Source organism: Trichosurus vulpecula, chromosome 4 (genome assembly GCF_011100635.1).
Source record: "Trichosurus vulpecula isolate mTriVul1 chromosome 4, mTriVul1.pri, whole genome shotgun sequence".
NCBI classification, from domain to species: domain Eukaryota; kingdom Metazoa; phylum Chordata; class Mammalia; order Diprotodontia; family Phalangeridae; genus Trichosurus; species Trichosurus vulpecula.
Window position 1 is genome coordinate 206,740,876 of NC_050576.1, and position 18,404 is coordinate 206,759,279.

The following is an 18,404-nucleotide window of genomic DNA, read 5'->3' on the forward strand; positions in this document are numbered from 1 at the left end:
GATTACCCAGACCAATAAATTTGGGAAATCATCATTCCTTTTACCTACTTGACCCCCTGACAAATGATGGAAGAGAGTGGTAAAGGGAGGGAGAGAAAAGGAATCAACTAAGATGCAATGTCATTTGCAGCTGGCTATGTATTCTTTTACTGCCTATTTGAATTTTTCTATGAAATTTGGTATTTCTAATAAATTACATAGCAATTAAATTGATTTTTCTCATATTCTGCATTTGGTTGTTCATAATAGAAAGTAAACTATGCCCTGTGAGGTCAATTTAGGTATTTTGTGTTTTTCTAAAGGATAGAGGTTGCATGGTTATATTTTGGAGGCAGCAAGGGAGGAGTGAGTGAGATTGAAGAGAAAATGGAGTGGAGAATATAGTGGAATTAATTTGCTGGAGAAGCTAGAAGGAGATAGAATCAATGACACATTTAAAGGGATTTACCTTGTCAAGGAGAAAGATCCCTTATTTAACTGACAGAAGAGTGAAAGAGGAGATAGTGGGGGGCAGATGTTTGCATGATGTGTGATGAGGAGGAGGGGGAAAGGTGAGGCCTCAGTAAATGGTCTCAGTTTGGGGAGAGATAGGGAAGGTGTATGTTTCTCTAGTGTCTCTAGTATAAGTTGTGTGTGTCTCCCAAGTCTCTAATGTGGCAAAATGAATATAGAAACATTCTTGGGGAGGTACCAGCTTCTCTATATGTTGGCTTCTTCCCAAAGTCTTTCTCTCCCTCCAGATGCCTGTTCTTGAATAAAGCTTGAAACTATATGTTCTCTCTCAAATCCAGAAGGCAGAAAAAAAGAAGAAATCTCCTCTAAAGTCTTGCCAACTCAACTTCTTATGAAGCTTGGAGGGTCCCAAATCATCCTCTCTGACAATTAGGAGAGCCTTATGTAAAAGCCTTTTGCAAAAGGGCATTTCCATAAGGCTTGAACTTTGGGTGAAATTTGAACTTCTATAAATGAAACATGAGGTGAAGTCCTCTGATGACAATATGTGGGATGAGAGGGAATGCAGTAGGAGATCTGATGAGAGATGGCAAAGTTTAGAATAGCCACTGTAGAGAGCAGGATAGAGAACAAATCAGGGAGAAATATAATGTTTGCCTTTCTGAAGTCAGGACCCAGTTGACATTGGAGGATATGAATTCCAAGTGAGGATCCAGTTACCAGTTTCATGATTTCCTCCAGCTCCATTCAGCAGCATGTGAACGAAAGTAGAGGAGAAGGAGTAATCCAAGTATGGGTTTGGGGAAGTTATGATTGGTGATAAAACAGGGGAGCAAGGGATTCAAGGGTGGAGTAAATTTGGTTCACTAAAGAAGTCAAAATAGAGAAGGGAGTACAGCCAGGTATAGCCTGGTTGTGTAGCCTGGTAGTGTAGCCTGGGAAATTAGGGAGGGGAAGTGGTAATGTAGGTCATTATGTGAAGGAAACAAAAACAGGATTGGGGTCGCAAGACAGGGAAAGATAGAACGATAATATATTGTGATCAGATACAGAAATATTTCAGAGTCAAGAACATGGAAGTGCAACACTTGTGAATGAAGATAAAGCCAAAATAACTATCTCTGTGGATAGCTGAGGCAGAGTTGAGTAGTAGGCTATGGAAATTGAATAGATTAATGACCTATAACATCAGCATTTTTGTGGTATTGTCAATATGTACATTAAAGTTCCCCTGTATGAGAGCACGAAAGCAGGAGGTGATGAGGAAAAAATATTGGGCTACACATTAACTTTGAATATAGAAAATGAGTTAATAAGGAAATAATCTGAGAGAGAATTAATAAGGAGATAAACTTATGAACAATGGATTTTAAAAAAAAATTGGGTGGGTGGTGAGGGAAGAGTTGGTATACTTCTCCCTGAGTGACAATAGAAATGTTCTCAATCTCTCATCTCTGCCTCAGTCTGTCTATCTGTCTGTCTGTCTATCTGTCTGTCTGTCTGTCTTTATTCCTCTCTCTCTCTTTCTCCATCTCTCTATTTGTCTGTCTGTTTGTCTGTCTCTCTCTGGTGGTAGTAGTAGTAGTAGTAGTGTAATAGTACGGGAGTATAATCATATAAGGATAGAAGGCTGGGCCTGGAAATCAAGAAGACCTAAGTTCAAATGTGGCCTCAGACACTAAGTGGTTGAGTGACTGTGGTCAAATCACTTAATCTCTGCCTCAGTTTCCTCAACTGAGAAATGGAGATAATAGTAACTACTTCTTAGAGTTGTTGTAAGGATTAAATGACATGATATTTGTAAAGTACTCAGCACAAGTGTCTGATACATAATAGGTACTTAATAAATACTTGTTTCCTTCCTTCTTTTTCTAAAAAAAGATGCCCTTAAAAAGGTATTTGTAGAGCTAAATTATGTAAATTAAATTATACTTTTATAATACATTATTTTAGAGGGTATTGATCTATATTTGGGATTAATGAAGACAAGCACTGATTTCTAAGGTTCCTCTTATTTTTTGGCCTAGAAAAATAAAAAGTTTTGTTATTTTGATCATTGAATTTAGTTTCTTGGTAAAGAAATAAATGGGGACTTGAGCCAAATTTTCATTACTCAGAATTATACTTTCTGGAGTCACACTAAATTGAAGGGGTCCCTAATACACTGACATAATCTTCTTATAGCTAAGTCCTTGGTTCAAGGCCTGCCTCTGATACTTGTTGGAATCATGGATAAGTCACTCAACATTGCCAAGCTCTTTACAGATGAATTGCCAATTTCCATGGATGGAGAATGTTTTCACACTGGGAATTTGCTTCAGTGATGGAAGCACAATCCTGATTGTATAAAGGAAAAAAGTAAGGAAGGAAAGAAGGAAGAATGAAAAAGAAAGAAAGAAAGGAAGGAAGGAAGGAAAGAAGGAAGGAAAGAAGGAAGGAAAGAAGGAAGGAAGGAGGGAAGGAAGGGAGGAAGAAAGAGAAAGAAAGAAAGAAAGAAAGAAAGAAAGAAAGAAAGAAAGAAAGAAAGAAAGACAAAAGAAGAAAGAAAGGGAAAGGAGAGTAGAGGAAAGAAGAGGAGAGGAGAGAAGGGGAGAGGAGGGGAGAGGAGAGGAGAGGAAAGGAGAGGAGAGGAGAGGAGGAAAGAAAAGAATGAAATTGGTGCTAAAGAGCACATGAAGAGAAAAACTTTTTTCTAGATATTTATCTTTACAATGAAACCAGAAGATATACTAAACTAATAAAAGACGCTAGGTTCAAGTTTCCCAAAATCTATACTGAAATTCTTAGCCAAGAGATATAGAAATCCCCAAATAAAGGAGAAGAAAGGTGGTAATGACAAGAGATCATTTACGTACTGGTCAGATTTCATGGTTGAACTACATAGAATCACAATATAATGGAATTTGAAAGGAACTTGAAGATTATTTGGCCCAACTCCATTTCACAAATAAGGGAATCAAGGCTCGGACTTATAAAGTGACTTGTCCAAGATCATTCAGATAGTAAATGCTGAACTGGGTTTCAACCCTTGGTCTTTTCCCCCTGAAACCAATACTCTCTCCCCTACAATCACTGCAATTGGATTGATTTCAGTTTATGCTGTAACATGAGAGCAGCCAAAGGATCACTTGAGAATTCATTTCGAGATAAGTAGTTCTTACCCTTGGAAAAGTCCCTTAACAATCTAGGCCATCAAGGGTCTCTCAGCAACACAGCTAAAACATCCCTTCAGGGAAACTGATCCCTTTGGATGTCTGTTTGCTCTCTGCCCACAAGGTCATCTGAATTGGGTCACATAGACAGCTTCAAATTTCAAAGGCTGCATTTTCATGAGAATCTCCTCCAAAACAGCTCACCACATCCATTCTGAGATCCCTGTTCTCACTGATCTACCTCTGACTCCCAAACTCCATCACTTTGTTCTTTAAAAAATAAAAACAAAAAAGAACATTTTTATTGCGAATTCAATATAATGAACAGTCACACTTTTCAAGACACACATACACAACTGTGAACTTCTACCACATAGTGTTTTTTTTAATAAACCTATTTGAGCTTAACCAGGTAATAGGAAATAGCTCTATTTTGCACCTCTCCTCTCTTCTCTGTGTACAATTTGTGTAACTTTTAGAATGCTTTTTCAATGTTCTTTTTCATATATATCACTACCAACTAACTTTCATTCCCTCTTAAGTAGAAGTCCTTCCTTATAACAAATATATATAATATACATATATATATATATATATATATATATAGTCATTAAACAAAACAAAACAACAGCTATAGCTGTCTGATTCTGTAGCTCTGGTCCATTGCTTCTCTGCAAAGTGTTCTGTGAGTCTTGTACCCTCATCACTACAATGCTGTGCTTTCATTTACTCTTAGGGCACGAATAAAATTATTAACTACTCCCACCCCCCATCCCCCACAAAAAACAAAAAAACAATAACAAAATAAACTGCAACACCAGTGAATCTGATTCTGGAATTGAGATAGCGATTTGTTACTTTGAAACAGTAAATTGCAGCATGCCAGGCGTAGAAGGTACTTTCCGAAAGTCTAAATACAGAGCTCACCTCAAATAGTGCACAAGCCTAGACACATGCCTTTGCAATACACTCTTTATGTAGGGACTACAACGGATTGATGGATCTGACCAATAGGCAAGAGGATTTTCTACCCTGAATAGAATTCCCATATCCTAACCTTAGAAAGGGAGGTATACAAGAGGAGCCCTGAACACTTTCCCTGGCGCAATTCAGAAGGATATTTAACAAAAGTGCTCAATTGGGAAGCATGTTCATTTTTTTTTCAGGGAGGGCTATATATTTATAGATGTTTTTTTCTTACAGATTTTCTGAATTAATGTAGAATGGCTTTCTGGACATCATGAAATACAACATTCATCTAGGTTTCTTTTTGCCTAGGACTGACAGTACGCCTTTCGCTGGAATACTGGGTTGCTGCCAGTTATGGTTCCAGTGATAAGATTAGTCTAGCTTTTTTAGATCCCTAGCCCAAACTGAAGTCTAGATTGCAAAACTGGATGTAATTCCATTGCAGAGGGGAAGGAAAAAGGGAGGGCAAGAAGATGAAATCACTAGTTCCTTTCTCAAGACCATTCAATTTTTAGTATCTCAAAGAAATTTCTAATATAGGAACAACTCTTTCAGGTAATTTAAGCTTCTTTACCCTCACTTCCTAGGGGGGAAATAATCTTCAAAGGGTTAGTATCCTCCGAAAGCCCCCTTGGAAGTTAGATAAGTCTTCTGATCTACTTTCCCGGCACAGACCTGGTTCTATTAGTAAACAATCTTAATAGTGCTGGAGGTAACTGGAATTAAAAAAAGATGGATAACTAGGGAGGTGTTCAGGTATTCTGTACTTTAAATATAGAACCAGTTATATCTTCCCAGCATAAAATCAATAGGCATGCCAATGGCTTAAATCATTTGACTGTTGGCTAGAAGCAAATAGTACTTTGAAACATCTGGCAATCTTAGCTTCTGCCTTTGAAGCCCCATTCCAAATAAACCTTCAATACAGTGCAAATAGTCCATGTGAACACCAAGGCTGTAATAATGAATTTTTACACCAAAAGCAAGTGTCATGTCATTATTTAGGCTTTTTAGCTGTTTTTTTTTGGGGGGGGAGGGCAGTGGGTGTTCCTCTATGCTGAGAACATAGAACAGAGACCCTGAGACAACAGTGGAAGACCACTACTTAAGTGGCCACCTTGTGGGGCATTTTAACCCACCCAGAATTCTAACTGGAAGCTTCTCATTTCGGGTAATTAGTCTTGCTAACTAGCTGCTAAGGTTTGCCATTTTTATTCGGCTAAACAATTGTAAGTGCTGTCAGTACCTTCTAAATTAGGCGCCCTAGAAAAAAAGTTCTATACGTCCAACCCTAGTTAAGGCTCTGGGAACAATATTATCTAGAACAGTGAGTGCTTTTGTGCTAACGCTTGATTTTAATCTAATAAAGTGAAAAAATAATTTAATAAAAATATGATTTGATGCTTTGGTGTTAGGCAAGTCTTGCAGCGGGCACACTAAAAATGCATTAAGACAATTGTCACTTACCTTATTACAAGTCATTTTGTTCAATTTCATGGAGTCATTTGGGTACAGGGTTGCCCTGAGTTTCCTAGTGTTACTGCATGATAAACTATAGAAGTATCATATCTTTTACAATATGTGAAAGATAGCAATACACAAGCACTGTTTTTATTTAATTTCTTTATTTTAATATTTTTACTGTTATATAATACATTTAGGTATGAAGATAGACCAATAAAGAAATTTAAAACTAGACAAGAGATGCTATGACTTAAGATATGGCTTACATTGAACTCAAGCTAAATGGATGTATTTGGGGAGTCTTATATTCCAAAATTCAATTTATTAGCAGAGGAGATATAACAAGCCAATTTTGAACAAAATGCAATAGAAACAAATAGCATGAATGGGCAAAATCTATCTAAGTAAAAATGCAAGAGAATTTGGGCTGAATCTAGATAAAGCAGGCTGAAAAAAAGTAATTTTTCAACTAAGCAGATTTTGTGGGCTTATTTAGCTGGATAATTGGTGCTAGTAACCCTGGACACATACATTTATGAAAGCAAATATTACCTAGGTATCCTTAGGCAAGAAAGAAGCAAGAATTCTAAATGTTGGATCAGGGGAATTAGACTTCATAACAATTTTGCAGAGAGTTTTCTTTGCAGGTTGTGACCTGTACATTCCTCTAATTCATATTACAATGGAGCTAGTTTGATTATGCTCCTTAATGACCTTTAATTGCCTGTAAGGAGGCGTAGAGAAATCCATAAGTTTCTATCTAGCCTATCTTAATTATCCCAATTTCACTTTATGTAAATCAATTCTCGTTCTAGATGAATAATTTTAGGGACAGTAAAAATAGATTATAGCCTATATAAAAATCAATTCAATACTGCAGAGAACTCTGAAGGTACTCAGTGATTTAATATAAGAGTACACTGCAAGTTTTACAATGACATTTCTCTTCTTTCTAGATAATTGAATTTATTATAGAAGAAATCATCATGATTATCTTCCCTTCCCTTTAAAATAATCCTTCTCTCCATAATCACCTCTTAATCACTCAATTTGTCATACATAAATACAGCTTTCAAGTATTTTTATCCACACTTCTCATGGATAAAAATGTTGTTTAGGATAAACTGTTTGCAGTAACCATTTAAAATTACAATTTAGACTTTTCATAGATAAGAAAATAAAACTTCTTTAACCTGAAAATCAAAATGTGAGTCTTCAGCCATTAGAAAAAAGTTTGCTCCAATCTACAACTCAGCCATTGTATGTTATTCAATGGTGGCAGATGCAAGAGTCTTATAGAGAGCAATATTTTCCTTGGCCATGAAACCAAGTTCCAAACCATGTCCATAAACAGCCATGATTACAAATTTTAGGTATGCACAACAATGTTTTAATTCCAAGCAAAAGATAAAAACAGTCTTAGCTGTCACTGCATCTACCACTCCCTAATCCTCCTCCCTATTGTAACTTTTGGGTGTCAACAAACATATAATTTGTTGTCTCTGTCCCTTCTCTCTATCACTACCATGAAGAGAGTAGCTATTGATGACAATCATGGGTCAAAAAATAGGGGGACCACAAAACATTGGCTTTAAGTTTCCCATGAGTCCACCATGGTCTCAAAGCATATCAATCACCTCAATCTCATATCATGAGCTCAATCTCACCATTCATGCCACTGGAAAACTGAGGGAAAACATTGTTTTGAATAAAAGAAAGGGATCTTTCTCCACTTGTCTCAAGGGTCAGTAACGGCAAAAATCATTTTGAGCAACCTAGGGCTAATCAAGCAAGGGGAGATCAGATGGCACTTACCAAAGCCTTTTAGTACAACTGGTGTCTTAGGCACTTTGATAAGCAGAAGATAAAGAAGAAAGAATCCTGGACTTGAAGTCAATATACATAGGTTAAAATTCTCATTCCAATATCAACTACCATAGTTACTAGAAGAAATGTAACCCTGGGCAAGTCACTTAGCCTTTCTGATACTTAGCTTTTTCTGTAAAATTGGTATAATAATTGTGCCATTTTCCCCAGATTACTATTAAGAAAGTGCTTTGTAAATCATAAAGCACTATATAAATGAATTCTAATTATTATTACTTTACTGTTTGATGGCTCCTTCACTGGATAATGGTCAGGGACAGTGAAAGGAGATGCAGTTAAGAACTGTCAATTTTGTTTCCTAAATATAACATGTCTATTAGACTTCAAAACATTTTGATTGTGAAAGAATATTGAATTTTCTATTAATCATGTTCCTCTTCTATTCTTGTCCCTATCCAGGTATATAGTAACAAAAACTGACTTTCTAAATCTAGACTGTCATTCTCTTTTCAGATCATTTCAAGCCACTTGCCTTATTGTGGCTATCTTGAGAAAACTTTGGTGGAGAGAGTAATCCACTTATAACTGCCACTGCCAGTGCAGGCTACATTTGGGACTCTACTGAGATTCTATTTAGTTGCAGAAGAGCTTTCTGATAAGGTGTTTCATTATTTTCAGCAGCTACGGTCTTGGTCATTTCATCAGGATTTTCACTACTGCTCACGATGGCAACTGCACTAAATGACCTTCGTCTAACCTTGGTTTCAGTGATTCCTGATCCTTTGCCTGAGGATGTTTTCTCAAGGTTGTGTAGCTGCTGATCTTTCCAGTCCAATTGCTTGGCACTGCAGAAGGGAGCATATACTTCAACACTTCCCTCAAACTGTAAGCAGTTTACCTTGTAGTATTTTTTCTTCACCTCTAAAACATCATTGAATCTGTGGCCCCAGAGAATTTCTCGAGGCACATAAGAACTTCTTGACTGGTGTGAAGTCCCAGTGGAATCCCCTGTATAAGTAAATGTCACCAAAATCTCGAAGTTGTCTTTGGCTACTGCTTTACGGTCAAGAGCATACAAAGGGCTTTCATGATCAATTTCATGGACAATGGTCACTGGTGTCACAAGGATGATCTGGTCATTGACCAGCTTTAGGTCCTTAAATCCCATTGTCATACGTCTTTCACTGTCTTCCACGTATCGCAGTAGCTGAGCTCTCACTGTTCCTTCTACTACATGATTTGGTCGAAAGTCGCCAATACGCCACATGAGGCAAAGTTTTCCATCTCTCATGCCTATGAGGGCGAAGTAACTGAATCGGATGGTCTGGGCTCTCTTTCGAGCTGTTGCCATTTTGGCCAAAGCAGCTCCAATGATGAAGGTGTTTATGATGCAGCTCAAAATTGACTGAAGTATAACCACAAGGACTGCCACAGAACACTCTTCAGTTACACAGCGAGAGCCATAGCCTATAGTGGTTTGAGTTTCAAGGGAGAATAAAAATGCTCCTGTGAAAGTATGGACATTATCAACACAAGGTGTGATATTTGGATCATTTAACAAATCCCCATGGTGAAGGGCTATCACCCAAAAGATCAAGCCAAAAATCAGCCAAGAGAGAATGTAAGATAAAGAGAATATCACAAACATATGTCGCCATTTGGTATCCACAAGGGTGGTGAAAATATCAACCATATAACTTCCCCATTCTCCAAAAATATGTTTGAAGTACACATTGCAACTTCCATCTTTGTGGAGCAATCGTCTTCTTGCTCTTTGCTTCTCAGTTATAATGTTCTCTGGGTGGCAGTTAGTGTACTTGGGCACATTCCCTTCCATGTTCACAATCCGATAGTTGCTGCCGTAATAACTCATTTTGTTCTTATACTTTCAGATCATCTGGCAGGGTAATAGTTCAATGTCTTTGCTTTCAATCAAAACCTAAAAAGGGAGATAGAAATAAATTTTTATCTGGCAATTGGCCTCTTTCTAGCAGAGTGTCATTCCTGGTGCATTTATAACACATTATATAAGTTATATAACTCCATTTAAAGGGCATAGGCAGTCAGGATTGATTATGTATTTAAGTTCAAGAATCTGACACAATTAAAAAAAGCCAATAACAACAACAACAAAGCAGACATCCAATAAGGGAAAATAACAACCTTATTATGTATGTGTATATATTTATATATATGCACATATATATATATACATATATATACACATATATATGTTATTTTGGGAAACATCATAGTTATTCAGAATGTATTACTCTGAAGCACAACTCTGCTTTCTCTGACCTGAAATGACTAAAATATTTTGACTTCCTTTATAATACAATCCTCTTGTATTAAAAACATTTGGAAATGTTTCTAGCTAGCTACAATTAAGAAGTAATACAATTATTCCAAGATTTTGTCTAAGAGCTCTACAAACCTTCCAAAATTCTAAGCTTACATTTGACATTATGCACATTTTTTCCTTATTAGGCAAATCTCTCAAAACTCAGCTGTAAGGGGAAAAAAAAAAAACTATCCCACAAACATGAAATATTTTCTCCACTCCAGACTCCATTGAAACTTACATACAACTGTAGATGCCCAGTCTCTATAGCTGATCAAATAGTAATTTTGTCACTTTCCAGCACCTTTTCCGTTCCCACTCTTCCTGAAACTATCTTGCTTCTTGCTGCACTTTCCCTGACAGGGAACTAAGTTACATCTCATTCAAATGGAGCTTGCTTTTCCAAAGATCCACCTTTAGGCGTGTTTGAGAGATTCTGTCTTGAGCCCAGGGGAGGTAAAACCACTCCCAGGTGTCTTTCAGTAAGGTGTAAAATTGCTTTTGCTTTTGTTCCATCACACTCACTCATATTTTGACACTGCCAGCTCTTCACTTCCCCTCTGAAAGGGAGGAGAAAATTTTGCCAAAGGGGCTAATCATCTCTCTCTCTTAAAGGGAGCATACCCGATTTGCTCTACTCTCAGACACTGTGGTTGCTTCTCTACATCTCCCCAAATTTAATTGGTAAAAACTCCCCATTCTACTTCCGACTACCTCTTTCCTCTCACTGACATCTCTTAAATGGTCATTATAATATCACTGTAGAAAGTATAACTCATCAATAATTTTGGTCCCCCAAATAGAAAGCAGTGAGCTTCAAATTTCACATCTGAAAGTGAAAGTAAGCATTTTAAAATAGAAATTTCCTTCAGCTACCAATATCAAGGAAGAAAACACAATAACCCCATGACACCATTCTTAATTTTCTAGAGAGTTTTAATTCTGTAGTTATTGCAACTGGGAAATGGTTTGCTCCTTTTGATTGTGCTTTTGGCCTATCTATACGTGCATGGAGACTTAGGAAGAAGTAAATTGCTATCACTAGATCCTAGTTGGCAAAGAACCTTTTCTGATGTGAAAACTGTTGAGGGTTGTTTGGTTTAACAAGCTGTTACTGAGCACCCAGGTTTCTGAGTTCTCTGAAATGGTTAATGTACCTACCAAAAGGCATCAGTTTACTCCCTTGTCTCAGGATCAGGCCCACTCTACAATAAACACTTTGTTTGATGGAACATTTGTGTGGGATGGACTCTGCTTACATGCTTACAAGCTGAAAATCTTTCCCATGCCAAGAAACCAGTTAGGCACACATTAAAGGTTTGTTTGTTTGTACTTTCCCCCATATCAGTTGGAGTAGTTATATCATCTCCTTTGTTGGCATTAAAATAAAGTTTTTGAGGGGTATATTTATGCATAAATTATGTGACTAATTTGCTGTTAAAGGCCCTCGGGGTTTCCAAAAGGCTTATTTTAATATGGAACTTGGAAAAATTCTAGAAATATTTTATCTATATCATGAGCTATCAGTTGAAGAAAATCATTTGACTGACCTGACGTTTCATAATGACATCATCAAAGGACTAGAAGTGTAATACTATTTCCAAGCCCCTCCCCCATTCCATATTACCCCATTATACCATGTGTGAAATTTTTTTTAAAAGTTTTATCAAAGTCCAATACAATTTGAATTGAGAAATACATTTAGAATTATGATTAATTTTATCTTGACTGATTCTAACTACCATTCTTTTAGATGAACCACAAACATGATGAGAGTTAGAGCAAAGAAACAGTTCATAAATCATGAGTAATTTCTTGACTCTTGTTCTTTCATGCCATCAACAGAAGAAGTTCTTCTCTAAAATGGCTCTCCTTTGGTATCATTTAGAATTCAGGTAGTACTCAGTAGCAATTCCTTCTGAGCCATTGTACTAACTCGTAATGCTCAAATCAAGCTATTCTCTTTTATGGGCTTATATTTCATATGTTAGATGTCAGTTACCATAGCTGAACATTTGAATGGTCTCTTTCCAGAATTTGACATTATCATAGAAACAAGCCAGGACCAAAGGAATTCTGTTTTCTCTTCCTTTGAATGAACCTATCAACCCCTGGCTGTGGTTTGTTTTTAGAATCATCAGAACATTTGCAAATCTCCTTTAAAAAATAAGATTTTTAATTATCTTTTCTTTTTATCCCCTAGTTATTTAACTGATGAATGTCCCAATGGACGTGTTCCAATAAAAAGATGGATTCCCAGGGTCTTATAGCTTGATACAAATTATGCTAAATAAAGTAGCTACAAATAAATAAACAAAACACAAACTAGCAATGCTTAATGACAACCATTTTTCAGTGGGCAGAGTGAGTAAAGAAGATCCTATTGTCAGACTAGTCAACACTCAACATATTGCTCTGGGCTTGTCAGATACACATGTGAGATCAATCCCATTTTAAATGTTTGCCACTGTATCATTGAGTTCAAGGTTGGTTGGTTGGTTTCTTTCAAAGACTTGTTACATAAAATTAAATGCTGACATTTTTGTTTAAAGTCATCATCTCTAATTTCTCAACTTTGTTATCATCATAATCAAAAAGCATCTTAAAGGACCTAAAGGAATAAAGCTCTCTTCTTCCTCTTTTCCTTGATGCCTTTTGTTTTCTTTATCACATTTATTTCTGAATGTTTCCTTCTCCCTCTCCCACACAGTAAGTCACCTCTTATGACAAATATTTTTAAAGAGTAAAAAGTGGCTCAAAAAATAAAGCAACAGATTAACCATGTCTGACAGAAATATGCAATACTACACAACCATAGCTCTCCACATAAGCAATGAACAGAGGGAGGTGCAATTTCTCAATTCTTCTCTAGTCCCAATAGAATTACAATACTTTTAGTTTTCTTTTATTGCGTTTTAATCTTTTACCTTGTTATAATATTTGTGCAGATTTTCCCCTTAATTTAGCTCACTTAGCTCTATAATAATTCATTTGTTTTTATGTGTTCTTCGAATTCTTATGTCATTTCTTATGGCACAATAACATTTCATTGGATATTCAGGTATCACAGTGCTTACCCATTTGCTACCACCAAAAAAAAGTGCTGCTGTGGAGTATTTCTCTTTGCATGGCATGTTTCCTGAGCTCTAGGAACCTGTGCTGTTTATTTTTTGCTTAAAAAGTGCTTCCTTTATGGGAACTAGAAAATGAATCAAATAAGTCTGGGAAACCATAGCACATAAACCTACAAAGTGTAGAATGCATCATTTCCTTCCCTTCATTCCCCTAATTCCGTTTCTACCCCCATTCTCCAACTCTGGTTTCAGACTACACCAGTGAACTAATTCATTCACAGAAGAAGAAAATAAAAGTCATTCTAAACTACTCTTTAGGGAGTTATTATAGGTTGACTATGACAAGAGTTTAATTCTCAATTAGTGGCATTGAGTTACATTGAGGTTTCCTTCAGAGAACACTGAAAACATAAAAAACATCAGTTACTCTGTTTTGCTTTCTTCTCATCAACACAACTGATCCAAATTTACCAGAAATGTAAATGTTAGATAAACTAACTGGAGAAGAATACTATTTTAGATAAACTAAGTGGAGAAGAATACATCCAGACCAAAAAATATAAACCATTCTGTGACTACTAGGAGCTACATTTGATCATTATTTTCTCTCTTCCTTGCTCTTTTCATCCCTTCCCTTCCCTTCCCTTCCCTTCCCTTCCCTTCCCTTCCCTTCCCTTCCCTTCCCTTCCCTTCCCTTCCCTTCCCTTCCCTTCCCTTCCCTTTCTTTCCCTTCCTTATTCTCTCTCTTTCTCTAGCATCTCTCTCTCTTTTTCTCTTTCTAGCTCTCCATCTCACTCAAGCTGGTCATTCACAGACCTGACCCCACTGGTGACTGGTAAGGGAGATTTGGCCTACTCTGTTTCTAGCTTGGGCTGATTTGTCTCTCCTTAGGCAGACCTGTGGGTGCCCCCCCTCCCTGCCTTCTCCTGGGGCCTACCATATTGGTGCTGCTCTTAATGTGGATAGTCTATCCACTTTAGCCCTACTATATCTTAGAACTCCTGAGCTCATGCAATTCACTAGTCTTGGCCTTCTCAGGATTACAAACATACAATAATCCTTTAAGTGCTCACTCAGTAGCACACCCTTTATGACTTTCATGTCCCCAGAAGGGATTCACAGAAGTAGAAGGAGAATGAAGCACTTTCCAGCCAAGGATTAGGTGGTACATTATGCAGCAAAAGTGGAGGAGTTTGAAAAGTGAATGGTAAAAAATGAAAAGTGAAAAATGGCTGAAATGCCAAAGAATTCAAGGGAAAAAAATTCAATTTAAACTCAGAGCACAAGTAGGTGAATCAACATAAAGGATCTTAAGACTATAATTATAATCATTAAATCATAAAAGAGATCACAAAACTGTATTTAAGAAATATCTTGAAGAAAAAGTTTATGAATAACTAAAGAAACACACTTTATGGTTAGAACCACTAAAGAATATGCCTATTTCTCAGAATCATATGACATGCTCACAGAAATAGAGCACTGAGAAATTATGAATACATGTTTAAAAAAACCAACTGCTAAACATATCCTTTGAATACTATAATTACATTTTAAAAATTTCAATACAGGGAGCACAATTAAAAGACAGACCTAAGTGGAGATTTAATAATGAAAATAAACAATGAGTGGGACAAAAATAAATCATAGAAAAAAATAATTATATGGCAGACAATGAAAAAGATAACATGAAAAATTTTCTGAATGAATCTTAAGAAGTCTATACATATATACATATATGTCTATACACACTATACACACACACATAGACTTCTCTAAAAGCATTCATCAACAAAATAGAAGAAAAAATAAGCTATACATGAAAATGAAATCCAAAACCAACCAAATAATTACAAATCCAAAATAAACACAAAAGAAGATATCTTGAAAACTGGGAAAGCAATATATGGATTTGAAAGCAAAAAGTCTATAAAAATGACAAATAGTAGTAGAATCTTGTTCTTTTATAAGATTAACAAAAATATTAAAGCTTTTACCAACTTGACTAAAAGTCAGGGAAAAGAAATATATATATATATGTATATATATATACACATATATATACATATATATATACATATATATACATATATATATATATGTATATATATTTAATGAATGAAGTAGAATTACAAAAAATTTAGGAGCAAGAAAAATAATTATCAGATTCTACTATACAGCTATATGAACAAATTTGAACTTCAAAATAGAAATAATTTACACAAATAAGAAATCCCTCAATTAAAAGAACATCAAATAGAAAACTAAAATAACCCAATTTCTAGAGAAGAAAATTTGAACAATAAAGGAAATATGGAAGGAGAAATTGTGAAATTGCATGAGATTATCAATTTTTTGCCCATAGTAAGCAAACTATTCTCAAAAATAAGAAATAAAGCTCTCTAGCAAAACTTTTTGGCATTCAAATATGATATGATCATTTAAAATGGGGAAGCATAAAGTAAAACAATAGGAATATGGTAACTAATATATATCTATTCAAATTTATTAAGTAAAATCCTGGCAAAAAGATTATAGAAATGTATTAAAGAATTTAAATTATTAAATTGTAGTTATAGCATGCATATAGGGATGGTTGAGCGTTAATAAAATAATTAGGATAATTATATTAAGATACAAAATCCCAAATCACCAGATTATATCAATAGCTGCAGAATAAAGTTTTTGGAAAAGCACAATATTCATTTATGCCAACAATTATGCAATGTATCGGAACAGACTCTATGCCATAGAGGGCTGCATTTTGAATATGATCAAAAAGTACCTATCTAAAACCAAGAGCTACTATTATATTTAATACTAATGGACTTCTCAATTAATATAGCAGTAAAGTGCTGATGACCCATTTCCTGATGTCATTTTATATGATTCTAGAAATTCACGTACTAATAATGATACAAGAAGAATATAATAAGTATAGGTATAGAAGAAACCAAGCTATCGCTCCTTGCTGAGAACCTAGTGATTGACTTAGAAAATCCTAGATAATCAGCAAAGAAACTAATTAAGAGAAACAATAGCTTCAGTAAAGTTGAAGTCTACAAAATGAATCCATGACAATGAACAACATTCCCATTCAGTAACAACACAGTATAGAAGGTGATAATAGAACAGTTTAATTAAAAACGACTTCAAAATCATAAAATATCTGAGAATTGATCTACTAAGACATACTAAAGAAATAAGGAATAACATAAGAAATTTTCAGTACTCACTTCTATTCCATGCCAATATAATAAAATGCTATAATTCACAAATTGCATAATACATTAATCAAGCTGAGTCAAACTCTGCTTTTCAGAGCTAGACAAAATAATGACAAAATTAGTTAACAACAACAACGATCCTTCTCACTGTTCTTCCAGCTTCAAGAAATATATGCCAAACTAGCCCTCTGTGTGTCAGATCTTTCTGAAAGTTATTGCATATTTTCTGAGGATTAGTTAACTGATTTTGTTTCAATAGTTGATTAGTTCTTGACACTTCTTTTTCTTTTTCTTTTCTTTTCTCTTTTTCTCATTTTTGACCACAAAGTTCTATCTGCCTTAGTACATTTCATTCTCTTTCATTCTGAATTTGAATGATCATTGAGATTCTTGATCTCCCCCTACCAAAGGCTACAGTGGTGTCTAGCTATCATTGAAGTGTGTGCTTTTTAATTGCTACAGCTTTTCATGTCTCCTTAGAGAAACAGCCATTCTTAAAAATCACGGAATTAAAAATACAACAAAAAAGAACAACGAAACAACACAAATCCCGCATTTGAGATTTGATCAGAAAGAGGCCTTTCTGTCCCTCGGTTTCCTGCCTCTGAAATTGCCTTCTCTCTGCTCTTTGTATATTTTATATGCACCTGGTTATTTACATTTTATCTCCCTGATTAGATCATAAGCCCTTTGGGAGTGTGTGTGTGGGGGGAGGGGGTTATAGTTTTTGCCTCTTTTTATATCCCCAGAACTTATCATAGTGCCTGACATGTAGTAAACATTTAATAAATGTTTCTTTAATGACTCACTACTTGAATGTCAGTCAGGCACTTATTAAGCATCTCTATGGGGCTGGTATTGTCTAAGCTGGGTTATAGAATGTTTCTATCCCGTTAGAAATGAGGAATATGAAAAATGGAGCAAATCTTGGGAAGAAGTACATGAGCTGATTCAAAGTGAAGTGAAATAGGAAAGGAAGATACATAATGAGTTTTGTTGTCCATCCATTTTCAGTCATGTCTGACTCTTCATGACCCCACTTGGGGTTTTCTTGGGAAAGATATTGGAGTGTTTCACTATTTTCTTCTCCAGCTTATTTTACAGATGAGGAAATTGAGGCAAAAAATGTATGCAAAAGATCACACAGCTAGTAAATGTGGGGGGCCAGATTTAAATTCAAGATGAATATTCCTGACTCCAGGCCCAGCACTCTATCTATTGCACCACCTAGCTGCCCCTGTATGGCAACTATGATAACATAAATAATATAAAGAACAACAAAATGAACACTTGAAACTGAAATTTTGTGACACTATAATGACTAGTGTTAGCCCCAAAGAAGAGATGTACCTCCTTCTGGCTTCTTTGCAAAGGTGAAGTATTATGGATGTATAATTCTGAATGTATGTTGTGCAGAAATATATAGCTTATCAGGTTTTTGTTACTACTTTCCCTTCTCTCTCTTTCTCTTCTTTCCTCTTTTTTTATATTGGATGGCTCTCTGGCAGGTTGAGAAGGAGAAGGAGGAAAAGGGAGAAGAGGAAGAGGAAGAGGAGGAAAAAAACACTGGAAAATGTGAGTGATGAAAAAGTAAAGGATCTCAATATTTTTTGCAAAATGTGCCAATAAAATTAAAATAAAAAATACCACTCTTTTACACCTCTTGATCCAGATATAAATGATGGTCTTGTGACTTTGTAAGCCACAAGGAAGTTAGGTGTCATAGTGGATATTGGTGCTAGAGTCAGAAATACTACCTGGGTTTAAATCCTAGCTAAAACATTTATTAAGTGTTGACCCTGAGGAAGTCCCTTTACCTTGCTGTGCCTCAGTTTCCTCATCTATAAAATGAGGTAGTTGGATTCAATGCACTGCAAGGTCCCTTCTAGTTCTA

The 18,404-nt window shown here is 35.7% G+C and overlaps 1 protein-coding gene across 1 annotated transcript; it reads right to left on the reverse strand.

Annotated features, from left to right (window-relative positions):
* Nucleotides 1-8,001: 8,001 nt before the first annotated feature.
* KCNJ16 (potassium inwardly rectifying channel subfamily J member 16) lies at nucleotides 8,002-9,738 on the reverse strand. The gene has a single exon (XM_036755304.1). It carries the CDS (start codon nucleotides 9,736-9,738, stop codon nucleotides 8,470-8,472), a length of 1,269 nt encoding a protein of 422 aa, XP_036611199.1. The 3' UTR covers nucleotides 8,002-8,469.
* Between the last annotated feature and the right edge of the window lie 8,666 nt (nucleotides 9,739-18,404).

Coding starts and splice junctions, on each gene's coding strand:
- KCNJ16 (XM_036755304.1), bottom strand. CDS start 9,738: ATGAGTTATTACGGCAGCAACTATCGGATTGTGAACATGGAAGGGAAT.